At 43.5% G+C, this 12,376-nt stretch overlaps 2 protein-coding genes across 5 annotated transcripts in view; both read right to left on the bottom strand.

Moving 5' to 3' along the window:
• The window catches only part of ube2z (ubiquitin-conjugating enzyme E2Z), a 37,778-nt gene extending 37,544 nt beyond the window's left edge, over positions 1–234 (bottom strand). Inside the window, exon 1 of the mRNA XM_043674794.1 lies at positions 19–234. Coding sequence (XP_043530729.1) covers positions 19–188 — 170 coding nt within the window. The 5' untranslated portion in view covers positions 189–234. The remainder of the gene's footprint in view (positions 1–18) is intronic.
• A 6,718-nt stretch (positions 235–6,952) lies between these two features.
• On the bottom strand, positions 6,953–12,090 carry atp5mc1 (ATP synthase membrane subunit c locus 1). 4 transcript variants are annotated; one of them, XM_043674793.1, is made up of 5 exons: positions 12,044–12,090; positions 10,638–10,687; positions 10,091–10,165; positions 8,511–8,701; positions 6,953–7,234 (listed from the first exon to the last, which is right to left on the bottom strand). In XM_043674793.1, exons 2-5 carry the CDS (start codon positions 10,677–10,679, stop codon positions 7,120–7,122), a joined length of 423 nt encoding a protein of 140 aa, XP_043530728.1. In that variant the 5' UTR covers positions 10,680–10,687; positions 12,044–12,090; the 3' UTR covers positions 6,953–7,119. The 4 variants fall into 4 exon arrangements, with proteins under 4 accessions (XP_043530728.1, XP_043530726.1, XP_043530725.1 ...); XM_043674791.1 differs by lacking the exon at positions 12,044–12,090 and adding an exon at positions 11,589–11,645; XM_043674790.1 differs by lacking the exon at positions 12,044–12,090 and adding an exon at positions 11,504–11,595.
• Positions 12,091–12,376: the final 286 nt, after the last annotated feature.

Genomic DNA, 12,376 nt, shown 5'->3' with positions numbered 1-12,376 from the left:
TCTCAGGGTGGTTTTTACCTTTTGATGCGGAGCAGACAGGGCTGTGAGGGCTTCTCGCTATCCCAGTCCGTGCTGAGTGTCGGGTCCCAGGATGTTGCTTGAAGTTGGCTCAGGAGGCCGGTTGCTACCGAGCCGGTGCCTGGTAACAGGATTGGGCTCACGCTCTCCTCCACCGGAGCTTCCGCCATATTCCCCCGACTCCGGCCCGCACTGCGCACGCGTGGAAACCCCCGCCAACAGCGCCGCCTGCCGGTAACTCCGGGAATCACACGCCGCCAACAGCGCCATCTAATGATAGCATCACGCCACAAACACGGCCGCCCTCAGGGAGGAATCCAAGATGCGCCACCAATCGGCTATTCTATGGTACTGTAATGAAAATGGCCAAGGTTCCAGATTTCGTTCAATTCTGCTCCTGCCCAATATTCCATGCTGTCTGTAAAGCCTGCCACCTATAACAAGTCATTCATTGCACCAGCCCGTCCAAGGAACAGAAATTAAATGTATAATAAATCAGATTTAAGGTTTTTGAGAAAATTTGTAGCTCAGGTTGGTTTGCCCACCAAGTTGGTTGGTTTGTATGCAGACATTTCGTCACCCTCCTGGGTAACATTATCAATGCGCCTTCCAATGATGCATTGTTGTAATACTTCTCTTATTCTTTATCTGACCCGGTCAGTTATGGTGGGTTGTGTCATTTCTGGTCCTGCTCTTCAGTGGCTTGAATATAGGATCCACTTCTACATGTCTGTTGATGGCATTCCGGGTTGAGAAACAGGCTTCTCGGAACTCTCATGTGTATCTTTAGTTAGCTTGTCCCTATACACTCAGACAAGGAGGGCCATCAGTTTGACTGGGATAACATAACCATCTTGGGACAAGCTAACCAAAGACACACATGAGGCCTGGTTCTCAACCTGGAAAGTTATCAACTGACATGTAGAAATGGATCCTATATTTTATTGAATATAGAAACCATGATGTATTTCTGAGGCTATATAAGGCTCTGAGGAGAAAATGAGGACTGCAGATGCTGGAAATCAGAGTCAAAAAGTGTGGTGCTGGAAAAGCACAACAGGTCAGGCAGCATCCGAGGAGCAGGAGAATTGATGTTTCGAGCATAAACCCTTCATTAGGAATCATTCCTGATTATTATACTTTTTGACTATATAAGGCTCTGTTTAGACCACATTTGGAGTATTGTCTGCAGTTTTGGGCCCCATATCTCAGGAAGGATGTATTGACCCTGGAGCATGTTCAGAGAAGGTTCACGAGAATGGTCCCAGGAATGAAAAGCTTAACATATGAGGAATGTCTGAGGACTCTGGATCTATACTCAATGAGGTTTAGAAAGATGAGGGGGAATCTAATTGAAACATACAAAGTACTGAATAGCCTGGTCAGAGTGGGTGTTGGGAAGATGTTTCCATTCATAGATTGGACTAGGACCTGAGGGCACAGCCTGAGAGTAAAGGGAATTTAGAACAGAGATAAGGAGGAACTTCTTCAGCTAGAGGGTGGTGAATCTATGGAATTCATTGCCACAAAAGGCTGTAGAAGCCAGGTCACTGAGTATGTTTAAGACTGAGATAGATAGGTGCTTGAGTATCAAAGGGATCAAGAGTTCCAGGGAGAAAGCAGGAGAATGGGGTTGAGAAACTTATCAGCCATGATTGAACTGTGCAGCAGACTTGATAGGCAGAATGGCCTAATTTCTGCTCTGATGTCCTACGGTCCATATACGAGCCATTGCGGAGCATGACACAACCCACCATAACAGATTGGGTCAGATAAAGAATGAACGAAGTAGTAGAACAACGCTTCATCGGAAGGGGCACTGATGGTGTTACCTAGCAGGGTGACGAAACTCAGCCGACAAACCAACAATCACAATAAATCAGATTCTCCAGCCTTGGCAGAATTTTGCTGTGATAAATTAGATAATTTGGTTTTAGGCAACGAATGTCACGTATTTGGGAGTGTGTGGAATCAGACATCAATTCATAGCTGCAATTATGCAATTATGTGCATTCGCTGCCAAACGTCACAGGCAGGAATCATCTGAATTGTAGGTTTCTGGATTTAAGTCACACTCCAAAGACTCAAGCACATTATCTCTGTTGACATTAGAATTTTTATTGAGGAAGCACTACCTTGCTAGAAAATATGATACTAAACTGAGGAATTACCAGCCATTGCAAGGACTAAAGATCCCATGGTTAATGTTTCAAATTCGATAAGAGTCTTCGGACCCGGAACGTTAATTCTGTTTCTCCCTCCAGAGATACTGCCAGACCTGCTCCGTTTCTCCAATACTTCCAGTGTTTCAGATTTCTACTATCCCAGTATTTTCTGTTTATTTTTTGGTGACCCCATGTCATATTTCAAAGAGGGGAGGAATGTTGTCCCACTGAAACAGCTAACCAGATTTTTAAAAAAAATGTTTTTGGGATGTGGGCATCGCTGGCTAGGCTGGCATTCATTCAGTGTCCTCAGCGAGGTATAGGTGAATTGCTGTTTTTTGAACCACTGCAGTCTTCGGGAGCACAGGTTCACGCTTTAATGGAGGGTGCTCCAAGATTTTGACTCAGCAATGGTGAAGGAATGGAGACACAGTTCCAATCAGGATAGTGTTGACTTGAAGAGGAACTTGCAGGTGGTGATGCTCCCATGTATCTGCTGCCCCTGTCTAATGAGGTGCTAGAGGTAGTGGGTTTGCAATCGTCAGCAAAAGTTCCCACTTCTGATCTTATGATGGAGGAAAGGTCATTGATGAAACAGCTGAAGATGGTTGAGCTGAGACTACTCCTACTCCATTGACACTAGTTTCTCCAGGGCTCCTTCATACCACACTTTGGTCAACTGCAGTTTTTACATTAAGGACAGTCACTCTCACACCATAGATTAGATTGGATTCGATTCCCTACAGTATGGAAACAGGCCATTTGGCCCAACAAGTCCACACCGACACTTCGAAGAGTAATCCACTCAGACCCATTCCCTTACACTATATTTACCCCTGACTGATGCACCTAACACTACGGGCAATTTAGCATCACCAATTCACCTGACCTGCACATCTTTGGATTGTGGGAGGAAACCGTTGCACCCGGAGGAAACCCACTGTGTGGAATGTGCAAATGCCACTCCGTCACCCAAGGTGGGAATCAAACCCCAGTCCCTGGAGCTGTGAAGCAGCAATCCTAACCAATGAGCCACCGTGCCACTCACCTCCAGAATTTGGCACTTTTGTGCACATTTGAAGTAAGGTTGTAATTAAGTCAGGAGCTGAGTGTCTCTGATGAAATCCATTTTGTTTTTTTTCGTCCACCATCATAACCTGGTCTATTGCATGCTATGTCCACCATTGGCCTATACGATGTGGCTTTACTAGATCTTTTCAAGAAATCTGTGGTGCAGCTCTTGGTGTGTCCTCTGACTTTTTTAAAAATTGAATTAGGGTTGACTGCCCAGCATGTTGGTAATGGTAGAGTTGGGGGGGATAGGCCAGACCATGAGGTTATTGTGGTTGACTGTAATTCTGGTGCACAGTGCTTCATGGATGTCCAGTTTTAAGTTGCAAGACCTGTTCAAAGTCTGCCTCATTTCAAATGGTGGTTGTCTCATATTTTTAACACATTGCTTTTTTGCAGAGCCTGTTGTATCTGTAATGACTATGGATGCACATGACTGGCACATTTCCTATATCACAACAATAACTACACTTCAAAAGTACTTAATTGGCTGTAGCTTTAAGATTCACTTAGATGTGAAAGTTGCCATATCAATGCAAGTCTTTGTGTCTTCATATCTCTGGATTAACTTTAGTACTTTGGAAAATCAATGGTATTGTCGGAGTAGCCGGTCTTTAATTGTGTAGCACAATACCTCACTCAGAGTCTCAATGTTCATGACAGGAAGTAAACATTTTCAAAGCTCTATTTATTTGATAACCAACTTCAGTCATGTCCAAAGGCCAAAACAAAGTGAGTTTTATAATTTAACATATCAAGTGGATTAGAAAGTACAAATCATGATAGAACTTCAATAGAATAATGTCCGACAGACTGATCATTAGGTGAAGGCTTTTATGTTATCACAGTTCAAAACTATGATGCTCAAGAAACCAGCACTGACAAAAACAGATCTCTGCATCTTCACTGCTCAAAACTGCAAATATTAATTGTTTTCATGCAAGGTAAACTCCTCACAGACCTCCCAGTTCCCCTAAAATAACAAAGTTTGGGTTACAAAATGCAACCCAGCAAAAAAATGTTTTTTTTTTCTAATCAACCTGTTCAAAGATGTTATTACACACCTCTGGAGCAGGTGAGACTTGATCCAAGGTCTCCTGACTCAGAACGTAGGAACAGGAACAAGCCATTCAGCCCCTCAAACCCATTTCACCATTCAACAAGATCATGGCCGATCTGTGGTCTAACTCTATTAACCCACCTTTGGTCCATATCCCTTAATTTTTGTTAAAGTCTCAGGGACATTACTATTGCAACACAATAACCCCATCCCCATATTTTACACTTGTATAATTTTAGATTAATAAACTATACAACTTATTGTTCATTTAATAAATTGACCCAAGGGACCTCAAATCAGTGAGCAACAAAACTGAACAGAACGCCAGCTAAGCAGATACTAGGCAGGTGACAAAAAGCCTAGTGAAAGAGGTTGATTTTAAGGAGTCTTAAAGGAAGTCTGAAATGAGGGGGGTTAGGAATGGAATATTCAGATCTAGAAGGCTGAAGGCATGACTGGCAATAGTGAAGTGGAACAAACTGAGGATGTTAAAGAAGCCAAAATGAAAGTGCAGACAGCTTGGTGGATCATTGAACTGAAAGGTAGAACAGGGATTATAAACCATTCAACGTCTGGATGAAATAATGGGCAATGGGGGTGATTATTTTTTGGAAGACACATTTGTGTTCTACAGGTCCACAATGATGGTTCAAACAAAACTACACAGGAACACTATACACTGTACAAACCTGACTTAACAGTATAATGCTCACCAGACTTTGGTAGTCATAAATTGAAGTGCCAAAGATGGCAGATAATGCAGCATTGCACTCAGATGGTGCTGAATTATTTATTACAAAATCAACTGACATACCACACCTGATTTGGACGTGTTACATTTCCTTCAGCATAGGTTCAAAAACCTGGAACGCCTTCAAAGACTGCAACAAGTGTTGTAGTTCACTCATCACAGTCTTAAAGACAATGAAATGTCTGCCATTGATACCCACAGCACAAAAATAAATTACAAAGAGATTCCAGATGGTGAAATGGACCTTGCTTATTTTAGCCCTTCATAAGATTAAACCAATTGGAGTTGGCTCAGACATCCCATACTAACTTCCTCCATCTGAACTCTCCTTTCAAGGCTATTCCCCTTAGGAACCGAATGTGTCATGAATCCCTGCCTTGAATATACTAACAGAGCACCCAGAGCTGTAGAGAATTCTAAAGCCTCACCAAACCATGAAAAAGTCTCTAAACTCATCCTGAAATGGAAACCCCTTGAAATTGGTACATTTATTTACAGCACATACATCAAGAGAATAAATTTCTGTTAGTCATAGGGCACATTCCTTGACTGTTCCAACAACAGGAGAATCGACGTTTCGGGCATAAGCCCTTCTTCAGGAATGGGGAAAGTTTGTCCAGCAGGCTAAGATAAAAAGGTAGGGAGGAGGGACTTGGGCGAGGGGTGTCAGAAATGTGATAGGTGGAAAGAGGTCAAGGTGAGGGTGATAGGTCAGATTGGGGTGGGGCCGCCCCCACCCCAGTCTGACCTATCACCCTCACCTTGACCTCTTTCCACCTATCACATTTCCGACGCCCCTCACCCAAGTCCCTCCTCCCTACCTTTTTATCTTAGCCTGCTGGACAAACTTTCCCCATTCCTGAAGAAGGGCTTATGCCCGAAACGTCGATTCTCCTGTTCCCTGGATGCTGCCAGACCTGCTGCGCTTTTCCAGCAACACATTTCCAGCTCTGATCTCCAGCATCTGCAGACCTCACTTTCTCCTGTCTGTTCAACAAGCCTGTCACCAAACGACAGCTGAGATTGGTCTACCTGCTATAGGAAAGATGTTGCTAAACGAAGGGATTCAGAAAAGATTTACAAGAATGTTACCAAGGTTGGAGGGTTTAAGCTATAGGGAGAAGCTGAATAGGTCAGGGTCATCACCCCCAAGTGTCAGAAGCTGAGGGGTGACCTTAGAGAAGTTTAAGGTCATGAGGCACATGGATAGGGTGAATAATCAGTCTTTCCCTGTGTGTGGGGGAAAAAGGAGAGTCCAAAACTGGAGGGCATAGGTTGAAGGTGAGAGGGGAAAAGATTTAAAAGGGAGCTCGGGGCAACTTTCATGCAGAGGGTGGTGCATGTATGGAATGAGCTGCCAGAGGAAGTGGTGGAAGCTGACAATTACAGCATTTAAAAAGGCATCCAGATGGATCTTATGAATAAAAAGGGTTTAAGAGGGATATGGGCCAAATACTGGTAAATGGGACTAGTTAATTTAGGATATCTGGTCAACATGGACAAGTTGGACCGAACGGTCTGCTTGTTTCAACCCAGAACAAATGTGAAAGAATTGGATGTAAAAATGGAATCATTTGCAGGGCTATTCAGAACAGGGACGGTGTGACTAATTGGTTAACACTTACACAGGGGCCAAATGGCTTCCTTTAGCATTTTGATTGTCTGGTGTATTGCGGAGCTACAAATTAGTTGAGAATTGATCACACTGTATCTGTACTGATGAAATTTGGTCAAAGTATTAGAATCAAGACCACATTTGGATACAGAGAAAAGCATTTCTGAAATTCAAAGAGGAAAATGTAGTAGTAAATACCAGAGCAGATAAATAAATTCAATTGGGCAGATGTGCCAACTCATTAGAAAGAATAATTAAACTGAGACAAAACACTTGTTTAACCATTTTATTCAGTGACCCCTGCTCTATCAGAAGAGATCTTACACAATTGGATTGAAAAAATAATCCTATTTGAATACTTCGTGGTGACAGAGGCCAAAGCCACACACTACAATAATTTACTCTTCCCCAGCCATCTTCCGGATTCTCCCATAGGAATTTACATGGCAAACAGGATCAGGAAGGCAACCATCAGACAGAAGAGACCCATAGCTTCAGACAGGGCAAATCCCAAGATCGCATAAGAGAAAAGCTGCTGTTTCAGGGAAGGGTTCCTGTAAAAGATAAACATTCAAAATAGATTTAAGTTTCTACAACTATATTAACATTTCAAAACTGAGCATAATTGGCCAAGGAAGGCCATTATTCAGTAGGTACTGGAGGCTGAACACTTAAGAATGTAACTACTCTTTATAAAATCAAAAAATAATTCAGTAAACATACAAATAGCCTCAACATTCATTAGTTTAAAGTAGGGATAACGAATAGCCACATGGTATTATCACGAGACCAGAGCCAAAGATTGAGGCAACATCCTCAGGACCTGTGTTCAATTCCTTTCATGGCAGATGGTGGAATTAACTCTTAACTGCCTTCTGGGCAGTAAATGCTGGTCTAAACAGCAACACCCATATCCTGTGAATGAATAAATGTCCTAAAGTAAGGAGACTAAACTGTATGCAAGTGAGGTCTCACTAATGCCGTGTACAGTTGCAGTAACACTTGCAGAGATCCAGGTTCTGAGGCCAGTGCTCAAATTTGAAATAAACAATAATTTGGACATAAGGGTCCAATAATGACCATTAAACCACTGCCATTGGCAGGAAAACTCACCTGGTTCACTAATGCCCTTCAGAGAAGGAAATCTGATATCTTTACCTGTTCTGGCCTACAAGGCCCACAGGAACATGGTTGACTCAAAATATCCTTTGACCAATAATGGTCAATAAACATTGGCATAGCTAGTGACACCCACATCCCAAATGGGATTAAAAAAGATACTGTTTTCATGCTTTGATTAATGTTGAGGAATTCAATGATTCCTCCACAGTTTCAACATTAGAATGGAATTTTCTGGATATAGTTAGCTGCTCCAACTCTGCCCTTGAGATGTAACCTACGCTAGTAGCAGCAATAGACTCAAACAGCTAAAGTTCAATCCCATCAATTTGGGCTACCACTGAGCTATGGAGGAAATTGTACAATCTGGAGGCAGACACTGCTCCAGTGTTGGAGCAAATACAGAATCAGAATTGTAGACAAGTATCTGCTAAACTTCCTTCTAGAAGGATAGAATCGGCTTCCACCACCTTCACAGGTGCAGTGTTTCAAATCCTGATCAAGTGTAAAATTCTCATCTCCACTAATTTCTAATCTACATTTCTACTAGCCAGACAGAAAAACTTTTCTATCAATATAATCAAGCCTCCCATTATCTTCAGAACCTCAAAATCTCAGTCGAACTGATCAATCTATTTCTGTGCTTGAAGACTCCATGCCATTTGGTGAATCAAGACTGAGGCAAAATCTCAGATTTATACGGATTGTTACCTGGCATAACCAATGATCAAGCTGCCGAATACCGTCCCAATACCAGCACCAGAGCCTGCCACTCCAACAGTAGCAGCACCAGCACCGATGAACTTAGCAGCAGTATCGATGTCCCTGGAGGTGACACTGGTCTGGAGGTCCCGCCTTCCAGTCTGCACTAGTGCATTTCCTGGTGCAGGGAGGAGCTGTGCCTGAAGATAAAGATGGCCTTTAGAGGATTTCCAAAACAAAAACCCCAAAACCTAATTTCTTTAGGAGGTCTTCATTTCAGAAGGAGTCCTGTTCTGAAATTTCATCACTTGCTGTAGGTTACAACAAGACTTGCATCACGTGTGCTAGTAGCTGAACTCAGAAGGAACTTTGCAGCAAGATAACCCTAAACTTAAGTAGAGACCAGACTCAGGATTCCAGCTCTTGAGCTAGCAACTCCTTCTGTAAAGCACATACCGAGTAAAATTGGATCAGAGAGAACGTTGATGGTGTGAATGGGGAAAGTTGACAGAATTCAATACTTGCAAGAATGTAGTCATTCACTAAATTTAATAAGGATAGCTTGTAGCCTCACATGGTGACAAGTGGAAGTCCAATGTGATTGCAGAACCTTGTAGAAATACAAAGTTAAAATGGAATGAAAATATTTTGCTGAGCTTCCCTTCAGCTCCATTTGAATTAGTACACAGTGCTAGGTGCTCTCCTTTACAAAGGATATACTGACCTTGTAATAGAGTACAGAACAGAATCAGAATGTTAGCAGGGTTCCAATAGTTAAAGTACAAGTAGAGATTAAGTAAACTAAGCTCATACACAAAGTTAAGGGTGACATGAGTGAGGCTTTTAGGATTTTGAAGTGAATTGTTGGGTACAGAAACTAGTCTGCTGCTGGGACTGTCTGCAAGGGGATATAAATTCAGAACCAAAAGCTGACAGAGGTATGAACATTCTCCGCGGAGAAAGGACTTTAACTCAATTCAGAGGGAGATGGACTTTTACTTGGCAATGTACAGGACATGTCACATGGATACAGATCAGTTACGATCTCACTAAATAGCAGAACTGGCCCACAAAACTGAAATGGTGGCCTGTTCCTGTCAGACGCTACTATCTGGTTTCACTCAAAAATGTTAGAGGACTCTGAGCATTCAGGATGTGTCTAGCACATTACAATTCCTGGAGGAAGAAAATAAATACAGCAGACAACCACCCAGAGCCCATGCCCGATTCACCATTCAATTAGATCATTGCAGAACTAGATTCAAATTCCAGACCCTTGATCAACAAAACTTAACCAACCAGCTCTAGTATAAATGTGTATGGATCAAAACAGCAAGAGATGGAAAACACCCCCAAATTTAGGAGTGGGCAAAAATACATGTAATTTCTAATTTGCGACAAAGCTGCCCAACCGAACTGATGGTCATCATCTTCCCCAATTAAACATGCAGTGTACACTTGGCAATGATCTTTACCCTGCCTCTGACTGTATGCTTGACCAATTTACTGCAGCCAGGAGGCACACTCATAACAACCCACCATTAAGTGGATTTCCACAAAATGCCACAGGATATTTTAAACAAGCTTACTTGTTCATTTCTGATCTCTGGTCGGAAGACTGAGGCCGACATTGGTCGAAGGAATGTCCTCGAAGTGCTGCGAACCTAGAAAAGAAGAATTACTTAAAAATCGCAGCCCACAGCAAATCAGGCTGGCCCATCTTTTCGTGCAGATCACTCAACAATACTGACCCCACATCCAAAAAATGCATTATTTTAGAAATAATTTGTACATGTCCACAACTGTAAAGACCTCCCATCCTTTTCAATTCTACTGAATATACTGTACAGAAAAAAAGTTAACTGATTATCCAATTTTTTTTTTAGACTACAACCTCCAGATGTTCAGTTCTATCAAATCTCTAAGCAGAGCAAGCAGCAGTATAGAAGTTGGGGGGGGGGGGGGGGGGGGAGAGAAAAAGGTCACATAGTAGGTTACTAATAGATATCTAGGAGGGACTCATTTGTACATTTTCCTCATTTTGTAGATAAAGACAATCACAATTTCCCCAAATGCCAAATAGTCCTAATTCAGACTCAAGGGCAGAAAATGAGATACCTTTGTACAAATACTCACCACAGCAGGGCAGGAGACAAACTTAGCACAAGCATACATCATGATTAGACCTTATAAGAAAGAAAAAAAAATCTAGTCACAAATAGGATTACAAATTCTAATCTGCAGTATAGCTCGTTTGAACTGACAGAGCTAGTGCAGTGCCTTGATCTGCTATTTGCAGGCAGAGACTCGGGTACTTGCAAATAACTAAACATCGAGGAAGTCGACGACACATGCACAATGGGCCCCAATTGCTTCAGTACCTTAGCAAGGTGCCGTCCAGCGGAGTGACCCTCCTGCAATCTGGAGGTCAAGGCACAACAGCGAAAGCATTAAAATAAGGAAAAGAAAAACTCCAGCACGGTCATTTTAAGAACATTCCTGTAACGGTGAAAACCAGGCGACAACACAAGGAGCTTCAGAAACCCTTGGAGCATTTGCACCCACAGACTCCACTGAACCAATGTTAGTGGTCAATATCCAGACTGACCCAGCAAAGAGAGACAGGAGCCCGCGGGGAAGGCAGCCTTGGATTAAAACCCATTGCAAACAGACCAGGAGTAATGACCTGGAGAAACTCCGGGTCAAAGCTAACACTCCACCCGGGTTCCAGAAAATAAATAATGCGTAAATGTGTCAGCAAAAAAAAAAGTCATAATTGCGGTTATAATCATTAATATTGATGATTATTTGTAAAGCGAGTGCGGGTGAGGAAGGTCAGGCGAACGGGCGTGGTCCACCTTCGCCCCGACTCCGAACTCGAGGCCCAGGCTTCGAGGCCTAGCAGGCCCCAGAGATGAAGCCGCGTACCCCCCCCCGCCCCCGCGTGCTCGGGTCACGAGCAGGGCGATGGCCCCACGCTGCTGCTACTAAAGCGGCTTTACCCGGTCTCAGATTCCAGCCGCCCCCTTTTTCCTCTGCCTCTCCTCCTCTCCGCCACGCTCCTCAATGGCGGCGCCGCTCACTCACCTTCTCCTTAAAGTCACCTCCAACCTCGTCGCCGCTGATTGGCCACTCCCCGCCCCCGCAGCCGGAAGTCCCGCCCAAACCGTCGAATCTCCCGCCTCTAATTGGCCTTCCGCCTTGGCTGGCACTCTATCCTGCCAATAGCTGCGCCCCCACCAACGAGCCGGGTCCGAGTCTTGGGCAGGAAGGAACCGCGCGGCCGCTACCCATCGGCGCCGACCTTTACTACCCCCCCCCCCTAGCGGCTGGGAGGATGATAGTGCCTGCACTGGGGATGAAAGGCCACCTTCTCTCAAACCTGCCCAGTCAAGGTGACCTTCTTGCAGAACTGGCAGAAATTCCACTGCAGGGGAGTTGGTGTCGTTTACTGCCTCCAGGTTTTACAGTCACCCGCACAGATCTAGGTTAGGGGTGACGAGGGAGGATGACCAGGCCTTGGAGGGGCTGCAGAAACTCACCAGGTTGTGTCTATGTGAATTTCTTCAAAGGGGGTTGTTAAAAATCTGCAATTGCATGATATGAAAGGGTGTCAGAAATACATTTCTTTCAAAAGACAATAGGGCATAATGAAAGATTTCTAACTTGCAAGGTGATTGGGAAAATTGGACAGTTATTGAAAGAATTACATCAGTAAACTTAACAACAAGCATATCAGGATTGATATTCCTGTAGCTAACATAATGATTTGCTTGATTAAAGTAATGAGTTGTTTCTGCTCACTCAAAGAATGACCTAACTTTGTTCCCTGGTCTGCATGGAGTCAATTGACCGAAGTGGGGCAAAGACAGAAA

This window comes from Chiloscyllium plagiosum, chromosome 33, assembly GCF_004010195.1.
Source record: "Chiloscyllium plagiosum isolate BGI_BamShark_2017 chromosome 33, ASM401019v2, whole genome shotgun sequence".
NCBI classification, from domain to species: Eukaryota; Metazoa; Chordata; class Chondrichthyes; order Orectolobiformes; family Hemiscylliidae; genus Chiloscyllium; species Chiloscyllium plagiosum.
The sequence above is the reverse complement of the archived record's forward strand: the minus strand, read 5'-3'. Positions and strand labels throughout refer to the sequence as shown.

What these genes read in the sequence shown, in the direction of transcription:
- atp5mc1 (XM_043674793.1), bottom strand. Translation starts at nt 10,679, where the DNA reads ATGATGTATGCTTGTGCTAAGTTTGTCTCCTGCCCTGCTGTG. An exon ending in TTGTCTCCTGCCCTGCTGTG is followed by an intron (nt 10,166 to 10,637) that starts GTGAGTATTTGT and finishes CTTCTTTTCTAG; the next exon opens with GTTCGCAGCACTTCGAGGAC. An exon ending in TTGATCATTGGTTATGCCAG is followed by an intron (nt 7,235 to 8,510) that starts GTAACAATCCGT and finishes TATCTTTTACAG; the next exon opens with GAACCCTTCCCTGAAACAGC.